At 42.9% G+C, this 20,309-nt stretch overlaps 1 protein-coding gene across 12 annotated transcripts in view; it reads left to right on the forward strand.

Annotated features, from left to right (window-relative positions):
• SGCD (sarcoglycan delta) overlaps window positions 1–20,309 on the forward strand; it is a 607,498-nt gene that overhangs the window by 497,354 nt on the left and 89,835 nt on the right. For all 12 annotated transcript variants that reach the window (XM_056517166.1, XM_056517168.1, XM_056517167.1 and 9 more), the window contains 3 exons: window positions 95–196; window positions 12,211–12,298; window positions 18,226–18,345. In XM_056517166.1, the coding sequence (XP_056373141.1) occupies window positions 95–196; window positions 12,211–12,298; window positions 18,226–18,345 (310 nt within the window). The remainder of the gene's footprint in view (window positions 1–94; window positions 197–12,210; window positions 12,299–18,225; window positions 18,346–20,309) is intronic.

Below are 20,309 nucleotides of genomic sequence, written 5' to 3' on the forward strand. Positions count from 1 at the left end.
CATTTCACGCTTATGGATTTGCTGTATACAAAGTCCCTGAGCTCTTATAAAACAGCTTGGATTTACTTTTCGGTTCTACTTCTCTGTGTTACAGGATGGAATGGGTAACCTGAGAATCACAGAAAAGGGTTTACGGCTTGAGGGAGATTCTGAATTCTTGAAACCTCTGTATGCCAAAGAAATCCGCTCCAGACCGGTAAGTGTATATCCCTGTATGTTATCCCTAACTAGTGTTTCATACAGCACTTCTGGGCAGAGCCGCCATAATTTATCTGGGTTTTGGCCCAAAACCCACCTACTGAAGGATATCTTAAAATGTATATTGATATGTAAAATAGTTTTAGGATCAGCTGACATTATATGTATAGGGGTATTCCAATGGCAGTATTATCTTTCAGCAACATGGTTGATCCAAGCATGAAAATGTTTGAGGAATCTGTGAGAGATAGCTATGAAAGGGCCCATGCATGTATGGCAGGGGTCCCAAACTCAAATTATCTGGGGGCCACTGGAGGTAGCAGCTGGGTGAGGCTGGGCCGCATGTGCCCCTCACATATAATGCCCCCATCATGCGCCCCTCACATATAATGCCCCATCATGCGCCCCTCACATATAATGCCCCCATTATGCGCCCCTCACATATAATGCCCCCATCATGTGCCCCTGACATATAATGCCCCCATCATGTGCCCCTCACATATAATGCCCCCATCATGTGCCCCTCACATATAATGCCCCATCAAGCGCCCCTCACATGTAATGCCCCCATCATGCGCCCCTCACATATAATGCCCTCATCATGCGCCCCTTACATATAATGCCCCCATCATGTGCCCCTCACATATAATGCCCCCATCATGTGCCCCTCACATATAATGCCCCCATCATGCGCCCTCACATATAATGCCCCCATCATGTGCCCTCACATATAATGCCCCCATCATGTGCCCCTCACATATAATGCCCCCATCATGCGCCCCTCACATATAATGCCCCCATCATGTGCCCCTCACATATAATGCCCCCATCATGCGCCCTCACATATAATGCCCCCATCATGTGCCCTCACATATAATGCCCCCATCATGCGCCCCTCACATTTAATGCCCCCATCATGCGCCCCTCACATATAATGCCCCCATCATGCGCCCCTCACATATAATGCCCCATCATGCGCCCCTCACATATAATGCCCCCATCATTTGCCCCTCACATATAATGCCCCCATCATGCGCCCCTCACATGTAATTCCCCATCATGTGCCCCTCACATATAATGCCCCATCATGCACCCCTCACATATAATGACCCCATCATGTGCCCCTCACATATAATGCCCCCATCATGCGCCCCTCACATGTAATGCCCCATCATGTGCCCCTCACGTATAATACCCCATCATGTGCCCCTCACATATAATGCCCCCATCATGCACCCCTCACATATAATGCCCCCATCATGCGCCCCTCACATATAATGCCCCCATCATGCGCCCATCACATATAATGCCCCCATCATGCGCCCATCACATATAATGCCCCCATCATGCGCCCCTCACATATAATGCCCCCATCATGTGCCCCTCACATATAATGCCCCATCATGCACCCCTCACATATAATGCCCCCATCATGTGCCCCTCACATATAATGCCCCCATCATGCGCCCCTCACATGTAATGCCCCATCATGTGCCCCTCACATATAATGCCCCATCATGCGCCCATCACATATAATGCCCCCATCATGCGCCCCTCACATATAATGCCCCCATCATGCGCCCCTCACATATAATGCCCCCATTATGCGCCCATCACATATAATGCCCCCATCATGCGCCCCTCACATATAATGCCCCCATTATGCTCCCCTCACATATAAGGCCCCCATCATGCCCCCAGACAGGCCCCCAGATAGATATGACCCCCATTAGGTAGGGCTCCCCAGTAGGTACACAGGCCCTCATATAGTTATGACCCCCATCTGGTAGGGCTCCCCAGTAGGTACATAGGCCCCCATATAGATATGACACCGATCTGGTAGGGCTCCCAAGTAGGTATAGAGGCCCCAGATAGGTATGATGGGGGTAATATCTATCTGGGAGCCTGTCTACCTACTGGGGAGCCCTACCTGATGATCAGGTAGTGATTCCCAATAGGTGTACAGGCCCACAGATAGATATTACCCCCAGCAGGTAGGGCTCCTATTTAAACAATTATGCCCCCTAAGAAGACAGGTTAGCCCCTGGTGATAAGCAGGTCCCCCCTTATTGGGCAAGTTAAGTTTCACAGCTACAGTACTTACATCTCCCCGCTGCAGCCTAAAACAAGCCTTCTTTGCGGGATGCGCGCGTTAGGTGACATCATGACATCAGCGTCAGCGCCCCGGCATCCTGTGCTGCGGACGCAATGACGTCACCAATCGCACGCATCCCTCCAGGATGGATCGTTATAGGCTGCAGCAGGGAGATATAGGTACAGTAGCAGTGTGTGCCGACGTGTGAAGTCTTCGGCATTTAGTGCTGCTTGCCTGAAGCAGGGCTACATGCCTGAAGAAATCACCTGCCCGGCGCCCGGGCCGCAAAATTTCGTTCCGTGGGCCTGGAGTTTGACACCCCTGATATATGGTATATTATATACACTGTTATGGACCTATACTGGACCTATACTGTACGCTTTTTATACAGAGGAGCACAAAGTACTTTTTAACATGAATCCATATGGCATTGTGGCATGTTCCTAAAAAAATGTTCCCTAGAAACTTTGCATATGTTATCTGGTGTTCCTACAAGATTTTCCTCTAGAACCTTTGCATATGATATCTCATTGTGGCACCATGGGGTGACACGTGGAGCAATACTGAACTTTAGAACCTCCATATCCCGCCGTACAGCCTCCATATATTTGGCATTGTACTTGCCGACTAAGTGATCGCCTTCACAATTGCTTTGGAATACCTCATATGAACAAGGAAGCTCAGGATGAACATGCCACTAGGAAAGATCAGGGGACCAGACAGAGCTGAACAGGAGCAGAGTACCGTTACTGTGCGTCTTTTATACAGAGAAGCAGTATTTTTCTGACATGAATCTATATGGCATTGAGACATGTAGCTAAAAAATTCTTCCCTCGAAACTTATCAAATAGTATCTCATGTTGGCACCTGGACCAATACTGACCTTTATGGACTCCATATCCCACCGTGGCTCCATTCATGTGGCATTGTACTTGGCCACCAAGTGATAGCCTTCACAATAGTTTTGGAATTCTTTAGATAAACAAGGAAGACCAGGATGAGCTGAACGGGAGTTGCAGGGGAAAGAGGCTAAGTAGGTATAGTTTTTTTTTTTTTCATTTGGTCCCATGCCTCAGCAGGATATGAATTTTTACAAAATGTCAGATAACCCTTGAGCTTGTATTATAATGACTGTGAAGTTACAAAAGGAAAGATAAAACGGTATTTAAAGGGGCTCTTCTCTTTCGGCAATCACTATTATCACTGGGATCTCCAGTGATCAGTTGTAATCTGTGGCCAAACCTTGCAATAAGAGTTAATTTTCCCTGCTGCGCCACCACAGGAGAAACTAACTAATACATAGTGGCTAGAGATGAGCGAACTTACAGTAAATTTGATTCGTCATGAACTTCTCGGCTCGGCAGTTGATGACTTTTCCTGCGTAAATTAGTTAAGCCTTCAGGTGCTCCGGTGGGCTGGAAAAGGTGGATACATTCCTAGGAAAGAGTCTCCTAGGACTATATCCACCTTTTCCAGCCCACCAGAGCACCTGAAAGCTGAACTAATTTATGCAGGATAAGCCATCAACTGCCGAGCCGAGAAGTTCGTGACGAATCGAATTTACTGTAAGTTCGCTCATCTCTAATAGTGGCCATTCAGATTAAAGGGGTACTCCGGTGAAAACCTTTTTTCTTTTAAATCAACTGGTGGCAGAAAGTTAAACATATTTGTAAATTACTTCTATTAAAAAATCTTAATCCTTCCAGTACTTATTAGCTGCTGAATGCTACAGAGGAAATTCCTTTCTTTTTGGAACACTGATGACATCATGAGCACAGTGCTCTCTGCTGACATCTCTGTCCATTTTAGCAACCATGCATAGCAGATGTATGCTAAGGGCAGCATGGTGGCTCAGTGGTTAGCACTGCTGCCTTGCAGTGCTGGGTACTTAGGTTCAAATCCCACTAAGGACAACAATAAATAAAGCATTGTTATTATTATTATAATAACGTCAGCAGAGAGAACTGTGCTTGTGATGTCATCAGAGAGCATTCCAAAAAGAAAAGAATTTCCTCTGTAGTATTCAGCAGCTAATAAGTACAGAAAGGATTAAGATTTTTTTTATAGAAGTAATTTACAAATATGTTTAACTTTCTGCCACCAGTTGATTTAAAAGAAAAAAGGTTTTCACCGGAGTACCCCTTTAAGGGATTGTCTGTTTAATACAAGACAGGACAGGTCCTCCAGAGTGAGAGACGTTCTTTATATTGTCAAGACATACGGATCCTCAACCGGGCAACCTCTCTCTTATAACTATACTATACTGGACAAGCCCTTTAAAGGGGTACTCCGCTGCCCTGCTTCCGGAGCTCCGCTCCCCAGCGTCCGGAAGTTTGTTGTTCCGAACCCTGTGTGCGGGCTTCCGTGTTCAGGGCCGCCCCTCATGACGTCACGCCCGCCCCCCTCAACGAAAGTCTATGGGAAGGGGGCGTGACATCCGTCACGCCCCCTTCCCATAGACTTTCGTTGAGGGGGCGGGCGTGACGTCACGAGGGGCGGCCCTGAACACGGAAGCGTTCGGAACAATAAACTTCCGGACGCTGGGGAGTGGAGCTCCGGAAGCAGGGCAGCGGAGTACCCCTTTAAAGGGCTTGTCCAGTATAGTATAGTTATAAGAGGGAGGTTGCCCGGTTGAGGCTCCGGAAGCAGGGCAGCGGAGTACCCCTTTCAATAGTAAAAATAAAAAGTGATTATTATCAGCATGCATTACTGCGTCTTGTGTACAGTTCATAAGACCCAAAGTGCTAGATTGTGACAACCTCGCCTATTTATCGTCTTCTCCAGAGGCCTGTTCATACACGTAATATTTTTACATGAGAAATAGGTTGAAATCCCAAGCGAGGGAGGGCTATCTATCTCCTGCCATTGCGTGGAGCCATCCATTAATACTGTAGCTGTTCGCTTGTAAAGTGTTATTGCCTGCAGGTGTAAACAGCAGGTTTGCTGGAGCGGTCCTTAGGGATCTAGAGTCACTCCGGGTTTTCGGCATAACAAGTGAATCTGCAATCTCTCGCGCCTGCACTTGGAGGTTTTAAAATTCAATTAAATGAAATCGACCAAGAGAAGAATTCATGTAATCGTTTCTTTAACTTGCTTCTCTATTAAAACATTTTTATTGATATCATATTTCAAAGGACCCTGTTAGGCGACTCAAGTGTGACAGACATTTTTAAAAGCGGACGACTAAAAAGATCGAATTGAATTTTTTTTTCTATTTATATGTGTTCGGAGAGAAAACCCAGTCCTAGTATTGGCATATCCCCACCGCACCAACTTGCCACTTGTTTAATCATCCATGGGCTCCTTGAATCCTATGGCACCAAAGGCTGTGACATGGTCCATTTCACATGTAAAGCAAAAGGTTAACTGAGGACAACCATGGCTTCCTGGGTATTACAGGCCATTTGCCAACCATTATAGGCATGATACAATTGATAGGAGTTTTAGGGGTTGTCCAGGGATTACTTTTTAGATTTAAATGTGACCAGACTAGCCTAAAAAAAAAAATTATTGTACAAAAAAACATATTTTCATATTATGAAAATTAACCTCCCGCCCCCCCTTATCAAGGCCCTTCTCCACCAAATGCTTAGTTTGGTGGGGTGTCCAGCTCTAGGAAGAGTCCTGGTTGTTTCAACCTTCCTCCATTTAGGAATTATGGAGGCCACTGTGCTTTTGGGAATTTTTTTAGGGCAGAAGACATTTTTTGTACCCATCTCCGTCTCTGTATCTCCACACAATCCAGCCTCTAAGCTTTTAGCAAAAAGGTGCAAGACCTATACCCACTATGGTCCCATGACTTAAAGGGGTACTCCAGTGAACACCTTTTTTTCTTTTAAATCAACTGGCAGAAAGTTAAACATATTTGTAAATTACTTCTATTAAAAAATCTTAATCCTTCCTGTACTTATTAGCTGCTGAATACTACAGAGGAAATTCTTTTCTTTTTGGAATGCTCTCTGATGACATCACCACCACAGTTCTCTCTGCTGACGTTATTATAATAATAATAATAACACTTTATTTATTGTTGTCCTTAGTGGGATTTGAACCCAAGTCCCCAGCACTGCTAACCACTGAGCCACCATGCTGCCCTTAGCATACATCTGCTATGCATGGTTGCTAAAATGGACAGAGATGGCAGCATAGAGCACTGTGTTCGTGATGTCATCAGTGTTCCAAAAAGAAAGGAATTTCCTCTGTAGCATTCAGCAGCTAATAAGTACTGGAAGGATTAAGATTTTTTAATAGAAGTAATTTACAAATATGTTTAACTTTCTGCCACCAGTTGATTTAAAAGAGAAAAGGTTTTCACCGGAGTACCCCTTTAAGTGGATTTAATGTACTCACTATTCCTGACTACTAGTTACTACATTCAAAATGTCATAGTCTAAGGCTGCATTCACATCTCGTTTTTGCAATACGGTTCCCGCATAAGGTTTTTTGTAAAAAAAAAAAAAAAAAAACCTATGTCTCAAAACCGAACCGAAACGTGTACAACCGTTTAGACCTCTCTACGGTTTTAAACCGTATACGGTTTGAAAACGGATGTCCAGTTGCATACGGTTTAATACGTTTTTTAATAAAAAAAAAAACAAATATGGTTTTAAGTTTGTCCTTAAAGGACATCTGCAGCGTTACAAACACTTATCCCCTATCCTCAAGATAGGGGATAAGTGTTTGATCGCGGGGGGTCCGAACGCTGGGGCCCCCGGCGATCTCCTGTACGGGGCTGCGGCTGTTCCGTGCAGGGGGGCGTGCCAGCCGCAGCATGAAGTTGCAGCTGGCACGCCTCCTCCATACATCTCTATGGGAGAGGCGGGGAGGCAGCATTCTCCCATAGGTCACCTCTAGGTCGACGGTACACGCCTTAGCGCTCACCATGAGCGCTTATGGCGGCGCCCCATTAGGAAGATCGGGGGGGTCCCAGCGGTCGGACCCCCCGCGATCAAACCCTTATCCCCTATCCTGTGGATAGGGGATAAGTGTAATGCCGCTGAAGTTGTCCTTTAATTAAATAAAGTTCTTCTTGTTCTATTTGTGGGAAGAACTTTCGGCGTGCACTGCGCATGTGCAACTGCAAAACTGTATTGGGCAAACCGGATGGAACCGTACGCACATACGGTTCTGTACAATTCCCATAGACCACCATTTAAAAAAAAAAAAAACTTATACGGGTTGTATCCGGTTTTTCACCTGGACATAAAACCGTAGTAGACTACGGTTTTGGAGACTGGAAAAAAACAAATAAAACCGTAAATGGTGCAAAACGTACACAACCGGATGCTAAGGTTGGCCTACGGTTTTCAATTACATATCTTTACATACGGTTTGCAATACGGTTCCATACGGTTTTTACACTGAAACAGGATACGGGAACCGTATTGCAAAAACGAGATGTGAATGCAGCCTTAGACTGCAAAAAAAAAAAAAAAAAACTACAGCCCAACCATGTGAGCTAGCCTTATATTTTAGAATTCAGCCATCGCATTCTCTTTTTACTTAATCTTAAATTATTTGTGGGCTTCAAGGGCGAAATAAATATTTGCTTAGGTACCGTATTTTTCACTGTGTTAGACTTATAAGGCGAATACACACCTATCGCGGCGGACTCTGCGGCCATCAACGGCCGGGACCCGCGACTAATACAGGACATCACCGATCGCGGTGATGCCCTGTATTAACCCTTCAGACGCGGCGATCAAAGCTGACCGCTGCGTCTGAAGCGAAAATAATACTAACCCGGCTGTTCGGGACTGCCGCGGTGAAATTGCGGCGTCCCGAACAGCTTACAGGACACCGGGAGGGACCTTACCTGCCTCCGTGCCGGGAACCCCTGCATGGCCGGTGCTCTCCTTCGTCTTCATCACGTCGTCGCGCACGCCGCCCCGTCATCCAATAGGAGCGGCATGCGTAGCGCTGTGTGTAGTGGCGTACGTAGCGGCGTGCGTAGCGACGTCATGGCGGCGACGGAGAGTGAGGATACCGGGCAGCAGAGACGTTCCAGAGCGGCAGGGACACCCCGGGGACGCGGCGACAGCGATGGAGGGCGACATCCAGGGCAGCGGTGACGGTCCGGAGCGGCGGGGACACATGAGTACTACCTCCTATACCTGTGGTCTTCAACCTGCGGACCTCCAGATGTTGCAAAACTACAACTCCCAGCATGCCCGGACAGCCAACGGCTGTCCGGGCATGCTGGGAGTTGTAGTTTTGCAACATCTGAAGGTCCGCAGGTTGAAGGTCACTGTCTTATACTTTACATTGTATTTGGTTCAGAATCTTTTTTTCTAGATTTTTATCCTATAAAGTTAGGTGCGTCTTATATGACGAAAAATACGGTAAACTTAGGCCTTTGTTAAAATTGTTAAAATGAAATAAAAAATTTAAATAAAAAAACACGAAAGCAGACAGAGAAAGCAGAAAAAAAAGTCGGTTCCGGATAGCAAAAACATATTGAGGCCAAGCACAACAGACTACTATAAGTACAAAACAAATTGTCATTTTATGGGTTACAGTATAAATGCAAATCTAAGTAAAATTCTTTATTTTCGCACAAAGGCCAATATTTTTTTTTTTTTTTTTTTACAACTTTAGCTTTTTTGCAAGTTTACTGTATAAATGGATTCAGCCCTCGGGATAGATTAGAAAGCCAGTCATTAACCCTAAGTTTGCTGACAGCGCTGTCCACCGATTGCCATAGGAAACCAAAGACAGGAAACGTATGCTGCAGATCAGTGTGTGCATAAACAGTCTTTACAGCTTCCTCGCTGGCAGGTTAATGATAAAGATTTATACAGACAGAGGAGGTCAGCAAGATCACCATCTGCAGCTGCAGTGCCCATGTCTCTGACTGATATAGTGTACGCCGGAGCCCAGACATCTGCTCTCTGCTGGGAGTCAGAGCAACTTAATGCCATAGCAAGGCTAAGCTACGGGAACTCTTGTTCCGAGACTTTTGCCGAATTAAGACGCAGAAGTACAACTTGACACTTTCTAGATAACTCCAATATGCCTCAGAATGGAAATTACTAATATATATCCCCCAAATTGAGGCTTTTTCCGTGATTGAGCCTCCATATATTTATGGTAGCTCCATAACTATTGACGCCGACTTGTCAGGATACTTCTCAGACGGCATGTTGATTGGTTTGGTCCCAAAGGTTGCAGCTGGTGGACAGTTTTATTTCGAGATATGACTTCCAACATATATATTTATCTACACATGATTGAGGTTCTTGTAAGAAAACCAAAGCGGTCATTCAGCATCAGCAGTCTGGTCGAATAACTGAGCACAGTCAAGAGACAAGACGTCTAATAAGAAATATCATACTAGGCCACAATGCCTTAAAGAACATTTCCCTTGAAATAAGAAAGGAAACCATCTAGAAATATGAATTGTGGGTTGTCCTCCACTCGTGAGTTGTTAAAAATTTTCTTCAACTTCTTCTTAGCTGGTGACAATTTTAATGGTCACCATTACAGGATCCTGGATTTCCGAAAGCTCTGAACAGTTAATCGTCCACGTCATGCAATGATATGGATGACGTCTGTCTACATAAGATCGCACAATTTCCAAATAGAATCTTGTACAACGACTGCCAACCCGAGCATGTGGTTAGCAGTCAATGGCTCGGGACATTGACTGCTAAACACATTTCCCTGACATAAATACAAAAATCTGACAAACTGGAAATCATTTAATAATGTGAACTAAGAGGACATCTTTTTGCAGTCAGGGGTTCTCTGTAAATCAGGGACTTCACTGGGCTACATGTTAGGCTTCTCCAGGTTATAACTTGACCACCCAAATGAGGACTTGGTATCTAATTTCATTCAGTGCGTATAGGTAAGCATGAACATAAAATAAATACATACATATAGTGTATATATATCCATAGCTCAGGGGGTACTGGTCCCAATTGAAGAGATGCTGTGGTGTATGGAGACCTATTTTCAGGTAATGCTTAATGGGAAAAGATGCAAAATCAACTTTTCTTCAGAAGGAAGAAAACTATCTCATACTAGCCAAACCAGAGTTTCCTCCTAAAGGAAAAAGTCTCCATCATAGGTGGGACACTGATTTATATTGAAGAGATGCAGTGTTGCAGAGAGACCTTTTTCAGGCAATGCCACATGGGAGAAAGTATGCAAATTAGCTCTCTTGCAAATGGAAGAAAACCATCCATATCTATAAAAATATACACATACTCTTGGACTGCCAGTTGGGTACCATGGCCTTCATGAAGAAAAGAAGTATTAATGACTATTACGCTATGACAATGTGACCATTGTGCAGGACTTTGGAGCCAATGATGCGCAATGTGACCATTGTGCAGGACTTTGGTGCCAATGATGCGCTCAACAAACAGGCATCTACTTTGGGCCTCATGAAAAGAAGAGCCCGATACCAGATTTTCCCACACCCTACTCTTGTGGGTGAGGAAGTCATGGGTTTTCTCGTCCATATTAGCAGTACCTTAGTAGGAAACCACAGAAAACGTATTAGAAGAGACACAGAGTAAGGACTTTAATCCCGAAGGTGGTTGTTCAGTTTTCTAAGACTTGATAAAAGACTGAGATAATCCCGAAGCATCAAAACTGAAACCATTTTGATGCTTCAATATTTGGAAACCAGTCTGTGGTTCATGCCAACTACTCTTCAGAAGGATGGAAAAGCATAAGGAACCCCCTTTCTCTGTATATACCCCAGCAATCAGCCCCGTCTGATCGTGGGGGGGTAGACCATCGGGACCCCCTGGGATCTCCTGCATGCTGTCCCGGCTCTCCCATGCATGGAACTGTGTTGACCCCTACACATATCGGTGGCCAGCATGCCCACTTCATGCGTATCTAGGGGAGAATTGAAGATACAGTGTTCATGTATCTCCTGCTCTCCCATAGAGATACATGGGGGGGGACGGACATGTTGACTACCGCTTCGTGCGGGGTCTACAGTCTCCTTACATAGAGCAGAGATGCCTTCATGCACTAGGAGAGCTGCGCACCGGCAAGGAGATCACGGGGGGTCCTAGCGGTTGGAAATTGTCCTGCACCACAGTACTCCTTTAAAGGGGTACTCTGGTGGAAAACAATTTTTTTTTAATCAACTGGTTCCAGAAAGTTAAACAGATTTGTAAATTACTTCTATTTAAAAATCTTAATCCTTCCAGTACTTATCAGCTGCTGTATGCTCCTCAGGAAGTTCTTTTCTTTTTGAATTTCTTTTCTGTCTGACCACAGTGCTCTTTGCTGACACCTGTCAGGAACTGTCCTGAGCAGGATAGATTTGCTATGGGGATTTCCCCCTGCTCTGGATAGTTCCTGACATGGACAGAGGTATCAGCAGAGAGCACTGTGGTTAGACAGTAAGGAAATTCAAAAAGAAAAGAACTTCCTCTGGAGCATACAGCAGCTGATAAGTAATGGAAGGACTAACATTTTTAAAATAGAAGTAATTTTCAAATCTGTTTTAACTTTTTGGCACCAGTTGATTGAACAAAAAATGTTTTTTCACTGGTGTACCCCTTTAATGGTTGTGTGAGAGTCTACTCACTATTCTCACTGAAGGGACAGAGTTGGAGTTTTCCATAGAGGAGAACCCAGTGTTGAGACTATATAAAGAAATTAAGCCACAAGCAAACCGAAACGTGAAAAAACTATGAGAAAACGAAACTAACGCATTCAGGACCTTTCTGAATAAAACCTAAAAAATAAAAAAAAAGTGATTTTGAATTCTGACATAGAAATTATTCTCATGATGGCAGATGAATTTTTATTGTTTGAATTAAATCGTGAGGCCTCCTGGGTATTTCAATGATTAAACCGCGTGAGCCATTTCGAACGTCGTGTGTGATCTTTTGGTATTGTAAATTATCAGGAACTAATCTGTTCTCCCCGTGTTGTCGTGCCCGCAGGGGAGCCCGTTGTACCTTCAATCAGATCGAAATATAACTCTTAATATTCTCAACGAGGATATGAAACCCGTCACTCAGCTTGTCACAGGTAAGAAAGTCGAAAGTGTCTGCAACTTCTTGTCTTCTTATCCAAGAATTTCGGGAGGTGGAGGCTAAAAAAAAACTGCTTTTACCTCGTATAGCTAAATTTTTGATTTACATCAGGGGTCTCAAACTGTGGCCCTCCAGATGTTGCAAAACTTCAACTCCCAACATGCCCGGACAGCCAACGGCTGTCCGGGCATGCTGGGAGTTGAAGTTTTGCAACATCTGAAGGGCCACAGTTTGAGACCACTGACTTACATCAATACCTCCCCATCGGAATATGATTGAGCTATGTTTATAATTGCTGGAATTGTGACCCCGGTCTTTTCCCATTATACTTCATACAAACTCCATCCATAGGTGATAAACGTTATTCAGTGGAGCACCCCTTTAAGTTACTTTTTTCCCCCCACATATATTATGATTTCTCTTGCTGCCAGTGAACAGAGTCAAAGGCTGCAAATACATGGAGACACTTTCTACAGCCTAGGCCTGGATTTAGACTTAAAGGGGTTATCCAGGAAAAAACTTTTTTTTATATATCAACTGGCTCCAGAAAGTTAAACAGATTTGTAAATGACTTCTATTTAAAAATCTTAATCCTTTCAATAATTATCAGCTGCTGAAGTTGAGTTGTTGTTTTCTGTTGGGCAACAGTGCTCTCTGCTGACATCTCTGCTTGTCTCGGGAACTGCACAGAGTAGAAGAGGTTTGCTATGGGGATTTGCTTCTAAGCTGGGCAGTTCCCGAGACACGTGTCATCAGAGAGCACTTAGACAGAAAAGAACAACTCAACTTCATCAGCTCATAAGTACTGAAAGGATTAAGATTTTTTTTTTTATAGAAGTAATTTACAAATCTGTTTAACTTTCTGGAGCCAGTTGATATATATATATAAAAAAAGTTTTTTCCTGGATAACCCCTTAAAAGGGGTACTTTGCCCCTAGACATGTTATCCCCTATCCTAACGATAGGGGATAACGTGTCTGACCCCCCCGCATTCTTTGGCCTGGCGCTGCGGCGTTCATGAACATGGAAGCCTGGGGCTTCTGTGTTCGAGACGTCACGCCACGTCCACTCCATTCTTGTCTATGGGAGGGGGGTGGCAACTAGTACACAGCCATCATGCCTTCTCCCATAGACATGAATGGAGGGGGCGTGGCAGATGTAGTTCGCTCTGTGCATCAAATGACTGGGGTTCCGTTGCTGAGATTGCTGGACCTTTGAGATCGGACTTCTTATCCCCTATCCATAGGATAGAATAAAGCATGTCTAGGGGCGGAGTACCCATTTAAGGATTCCAGTCCTGCTATTTATAAATGAGATAACGTATACACTGTCATTGCTTGTTAAAATGATGTAATCTCTTTCTCAATGCCGTTTTTTTTTCAGAAGGGTCTCCTGAAATACGCTGATCACAAGAGGTGCCCCTAAATTAGCTATAAGCTGCAGTAGTAACCTACAGCAAGTATAGAATTCTCCTGCACTGCCTCCTCAGGGGAAACAAAGAATTACATGGTGTCATTTGAAGTCAGTGGGCTGCAGAGGCGTAGCTTCTGGGCCTCGATGCAAACTTATAGCTTCTGGGCCCCAATATAAAATCTGCAACAGGGCCCCATGTGCCAATTATAACACTGGTCTCTTATGGGGCAGATGTGCTTTGGGGCCCACTTAGGAACCAGGGCCCTGGTGTGACCGCTACCTCTCCACCACCTATAGCTACGGCCCTGGTGGGCTGTCCATGTAATGCCAGGATGTCTAGTTCTCCAGCGACCTAGTTACTTCGGTCGTCATTTTCAGACAGTATCCCGTTTTTCCCCAGATTGAAAAGCACAGCAAACCGTGGGTTTCAGTCTGGCAATAAATTAGATATGGTCCAAAAATGGTTTGACCGGAGTCACTAGCTGACTACGTTTAGGCTCGTTGAAATGAAAGGGGAACTGCATCGGTTCAGCAGGGATACAGACTTTGTCCCAGCCTAGACTTCAGCTGGGACAAAGATGATGTTGCGGACAGACAGGATTATGTTCTGGATGCTATGGGGACCCCTAGTGGTCTATTGTATAAGCCATGATTTCTATGAAAAGGGGATAAACATGTTTTATGAACTATATTAGAAAGGTAAATGTTTTACCAAATTGTACAACATATAGAAAGTTTTTCTATTCTGACAGGGCCCATTTAAACATTACCACTCATAGCCATTTTAACCGTACCTTACATCAAAAAAACTTTTTGTATATTATAAATTAATGTATGCAGAATAACTTTCCAATAGCATGTTATTAAAAAATATGCTTCTTTCTATTTAATTTTCCACTTTGAAAAAATGACCACTAGGGGTCTCCCTACCAGTCCTGGCCGCAAGCCTTTATTTTTTTTATAGATTTCAGACTCATTCTGGAGTCCTAAATCTCAGACTGCAGCCGGGACACAGACAATCTCAGGACTGCTCCCTGGCAGGGAGCAGTGCTGTGCTTGTCTGTGTCCCGGCTGCAGTTTAAAATTTAGGACTCCAGCATGAGTCTGTAATCTATAAAAAAGGCATGCAGCCAGGACTGGTAGGGAGACCCCTAGTGGTCATTTTTTTCAAAGTGGAATATTAAATAGAAGGAAGCATAATTTTTTATAACATGCTATTGGAAAGTTATTCTGCATACATTAATTTATAATATATCAAAAGTTTTAGTTTTTTTTGGATGAAAGGTACCCTTTAATCTTTCAAGGAACATACTGTATTTACGTTCTATTCGGTCATTCATGAAAAGCTATGGGTTAAGTCATATAGTCTATGCAGCTTCTGTAAAACTTGCAGTGAATCCATGCAGAATATATTCTAGTGACTCTCATAGGTGACCATGAGGACATGCCATAAAGAAGTGATTTCCTGCTACACCGTCTTGAATAATAATGACGTCTCTCAGGATATGCAAGGCCATAGATCAATAGCTGTTTTCTGTTCTAAGTAGGCCATTCATGTCATTCATTTATATGGTGGATCTTTTGTTCCTAACCAGAATGGGTATTCAGCATTCTCCTTTTACGGTAATAATTTTTCTGAATTTTAATACCGGTAACCTTTTACAATAATAGAGGAACGTTTCCGAGCGTTAGATCTTTGTTCTGAAGATTCAGCAGCTAATAAAACAAGTTCAACATCTAGTTCATGAGAGAATTTTGAGAATGTTGGCCTGTTTTCTGCTTTTTTTTTAATGGCAAGTAGGTGGAGCAGTGGGACAGAGTGCCCTTTCGGAAAATTGGCAGCTTAAAGAGGTACTCGGTGGGAAAAAAAAAAATTCATATCAACTGGTGCCAGAAAGTTATACAGATTTGTAAATTGGTTCTATTTAAAAATCTTGTTCCTTCCATTACTTATCAGCTGCTGTATGCTCCAGAGGAAGTTGTGTAGTTCTTTCCAGTGTGACTACAGTGCTCTCTGCTGACACCTCTGTCCATGTCAGCAACTGTTCAGAACAAGAGCAAATCCCTATAGCAAACCTCTCCTGCTCTGGACAGTTCCTAACATGGACAGAGGTGGCAGCAGAGAGCACTGTGGTGAGACTGGAAAGACCTACACAACTTCCTCTGAAGCATACAGCAAGCTGATAAGTACTGGAAGGAGTAAGATTTTAAAATAGAACTAATTTACAAATCTGTAAAACTTTCTGGCACCAGTTGATTCGAAAACATTTTTTCCCACTGGAGTACCCCTTTTAGGGTACTGCTGAGGACGGCGCTCCTACCTACTGCACCACCTACTTAGCCAAAGGGTTGAAACAAATCTGGAATATGTAAATATGGATAAATCTAATCTGAACCTACAAAATTAAAGGAGACCTTTCACGTTAAAAATGCTGTCAAATCTGCAGACCTCATGTTATAGCAGGAGGAGCTGAACTGATTGATATATAGTTTAGTGAGAAAAGTTCCAGGATAACTTGTCATTTATTCATTTAAACCTTAGCTCATTCTAGGTTAAGTAGTCAGGTGGGCGGTCCAGTTATAACTGAGCAGCACCGCCCACATGACTACTTAGCTTAAAAATAAACAACAGATTATCATGAAACTTTTCCTACATATCTATATATCATTCTGCTCAGCTCCACCTGCTCTATAACATGGCACCTGCCGATTGGACAGTATTTTCAGTGTGACGGGTTCCCTTTAAGTGGAGTTTTTTTTTTTTTTTTGTATGTGATAAAAACTGGAAGCTCTCTCCTGTTTTTAAAGTTTGCTACAATGAGTCAGTAAGTACCATGCTTAAAGGGGTATTCCAGGAAAAAAATTTTTTTTTTGTATCAACTGGCTCCAGAAACTTAAAGGGGTACTCCGGTGAAAACCTTTTTTCTTTTAAATCAACTGGTGCCAGAAAGTTAAACATATTTGTAAATTACTTCTGTTAAAATTTTTTAATCATTCCAGTACTTATTAGCTGCTGAATGCTACAGAGGAGATTCCTTTCTTTTTGGAACACTGATGACATCACGAGCACAGTGCTCTCTGCTGACATCTCTGTCCATTTTAGCAACCATGCATAGCAGTTGTATGCTAAGGGCAGCATGGTGGCTTAGTGGTTAGCTTCTGCTGCCTTGCAGTGCTGGGGCCTTGGTTCAAATCCCATTAAGGACAACAATAAATAAATGAAACCTTATTATTTTTATAATAACGTCAGCAGAGAGAACTGTGCTTGTGATGTCATCAGAGAGCATTCCAAAAAGAAAATAATTTCCTCTGTAGTATTCAGCAGCTAATAAACACAGGAAGGATTAAGATTTTTTAATAGAAGTAATTTACAAATCTGTTTAACTTTCCGGAGCCAGTTGATTTAAAAGAAAAAAAGTTTTCACCGGAGTACCCCTTTAAACAGATTTGTAAATTACTTCTATTAAAAAATCTTAATCCTTTCAATAATTATCAGCTGCTGAAGTTGAGTTGTTCTTTTCTGTCTGACAACAGTGCTCTCTGCTGACATCTCTGCTTGTCTCGGGAACTACACAGAGTAGAAGAAGTTTGCTATGGGGATTTGCTTCTAAACTGGGCAGTTCCCGAGACACGTGTCATCAGAGAGCACTTAGACAGAAAAGAACAACTCAACTTCAGCAGCTCATAACTACTGAGAGGATTAAGATTTTTTAATAGAAGTAATTTACAAATCTGTTTAACTTTCTGGAGCCAGTTGATATATAAAAAAAAGTTTTTTCCTGGATAACCCCTTTAAGTCTAAATCCAGGCCTAGGCTGTAGAAAGTGTCTCCATGTATTTGCAGCCTTTGACTCTGTTCACTGGCAGCAAGAGAAATCATAATATATGTGGGGGGAAAAAAGTAACTTAAAGGGGTGCTCCACTGAATAACGTTTATCACCTATGGATGGAGTTTGTATGAAGTATAATGGGAAAAGACCGGGGTCACAATTCCAGCAATTATCCCACAAGTTCAGTGTTTCTCAACCAGGGTGCCTCCAGCTGTTGCAAAACTACAACTCACAGCATGTCCAGACAGTCGAAGGCCGTTGCGAAACACTGGACCACCCCAATAAAAAAAAAAATGTTGGTAATAATTCCAGAGCATATACATTTAATGGGGTTATCGAGGACTTTAAAATGATAAATCCATTTTGTAAGAAGCTACTCTGTTATTCCTCCTGGAAATTTATAACTAAATCGACAACTGGGCGTTAACATCACCCTTGTCAACAGAGTGTGTTTGACATGATAAGCACTTATTGGTCGGTATCGGTTGTGTAAGCACACACCCCTTTCTACAAAAGAAAATAATAACACCCAAGTTGTCTATTTCCCTCATAAATTTCCAGGAGGAATAACAGAGGAATTGCAGAATTCTCTGAAAAAATATTCTTCAAAATGTCCTGTTTGTCAAAAGAGTGGGAGTACAGACATTTTTTTTTAACCCTACTATTGTTTTCTACGCAGCATCGGACAGTATTCGGGCTCGAGGGAATAATCTTGAAGTGATGTCGAATGAAGGAAAGTTGCTGTTTTCGGCAAACAACAAAGAAGTGGTTGTTGGAGCGGATAGATTGCGCGTTTTAGGTAATTTTTTTTATATCGATATGATGTAAATGCTATATCATAACTATTTCCTACAATATGCAGATGTGTAGCCTTCACTTCCACCAACGTGATTGTGTTGAAATGGATTTACTTTTTATATGGAGTATCGCGTATGGCTGTGTTCACGCTGAACAGATAAGGGATACTATGGCAGCTGAACCGGATCAGTCACATGACACACCCCATTGACCTATAATACGGTCTGTTGGGTTGTCAGGGGCCACATACTGTGCTATTCTTCCCATCAAATCTATTGGAACTGCTAAAAGAGGCTCCAAACGGTGTGAACACAGCCTTATCACTATACATACTTACTGTCAGCTAAATAGAGCACAGATCGCTCTCATAGTTTGCTACAATGTATCAGTGCAGTTAAAGGGAACCTGTCATCAGATTTTTACCATATATAACATGTGACAATGCGTTATATATAGTAAAATCTTACCATGCCCGGGAAACGTTTCTGCCGCAGCAATGGTGAGAATATGTAATTTGAAAGGTGTCCCCGCCAACCCATAAGTGGTCCCCTGGGTGGGGAGCTATCCTCTACTAGTCCTATTTAATGCGTTTGTAATCAAGCCCCCTCAGTACGATTGACAGCCAGGGTATGGCGCACATCATCGCCCTGCTCCGTCTGCCTAGATACCAGAGTGGTGACGCAGGCTGTCAAAGAAGCAGAGGGGGCATGATTACAGCCGAAACAGACGGAACTAGGTGAGGATGGCTACCCACCCAAGGGACCTCCTACAGACCGGCAGGGACAACTTTCAAACTGCATATCCTCACCTATGCTGCCAACAAGAGGTCCCCCAGGAATGGTAAGGAATACGATTTTACCATATATATATAACACATTGCCACACGTTATATATGGTAAAATATAATGACAAGTTCACTTTAAAATTAATCAATCTGTAGTCCAATCTTTTTTGAACACAGATTGAATATTCTACTGGAAGTTTACAGTCTCTGAATGTAAACAAGATTGTTCACATTCACTGACAGCAAAGAGAAATCTTAAAAAGATAGTAAGGAATTGGAACACTAAGTAAATTAGAAAATTATCCAACTTAGTAGCTTAATTATTTAAATAATAGTTAAAAAAAATAAAAAAAGGTTTCCATGCATAGACACAGAAGAGCCATTCTGTAACAGCAATGAAGAAATCCAAAAGGAAGTACAGCACGGTCATCTTCCAAAAATGTTCCTCTTTAGGGGTCAGTATTTAAAAACTTGTTAGCAGTGGGTGGACGCTTGACGGGTTTCGACCTTTACTGTCTTAATCATAAGCTATGACAATGGTAAAGGGAATCTGTCATCAGCATCACCCTACTATTCGTATAGCCTTGTAGTGCGGGTGACACTGATGAAAATGAGACTTACCGTTCCCTGATTGGTGCCCCCGCTCTAATGATATTGCAATTTCACAAAAGTCCAGCTAGTTGAAACTCTGTTCACACTACCATCAGAGAGTCCGTCTGAGGTTCTGCGAAGAATAGTGCAGCGTGTAGTGCTGTCCTTCCTGTCAAAACTGTCAGAATTCATTGAATTGTAAGTCATAACTAGCTGGACTTTTTATGACTTTTTGTAATTTTATTGTTTAACATTGTTGTAGCATAAAACATCATACAAACTTTACAACATCCATCACTATCAGACGCTGTTGAAGCCCGTCAAACGATAGATCATCCAACATAATCTGAGCCCAATCGGTTACATTACGGGAGTGATCATTCAGAACTTCTTCAGATGTTCAGATGTTTAACTGTATTGAGGACCTGATAAAGAGAATTGATTCTCGAAACGCGTTGTCCATGAATAAATTATGGATAATTTTTTTTACCGTAATTTTGGCTAATCCTACGTGTCTTTTTTTATACCACCTTCCCCCGGAGCTCATCCCACAAGAAAAGGTTATACTGAGGGTCCAAGGATTGGTTACT

Source organism: Hyla sarda, chromosome 4 (genome assembly GCF_029499605.1).
Source record: "Hyla sarda isolate aHylSar1 chromosome 4, aHylSar1.hap1, whole genome shotgun sequence".
Taxonomy (NCBI): Eukaryota; Metazoa; Chordata; class Amphibia; order Anura; family Hylidae; genus Hyla; species Hyla sarda.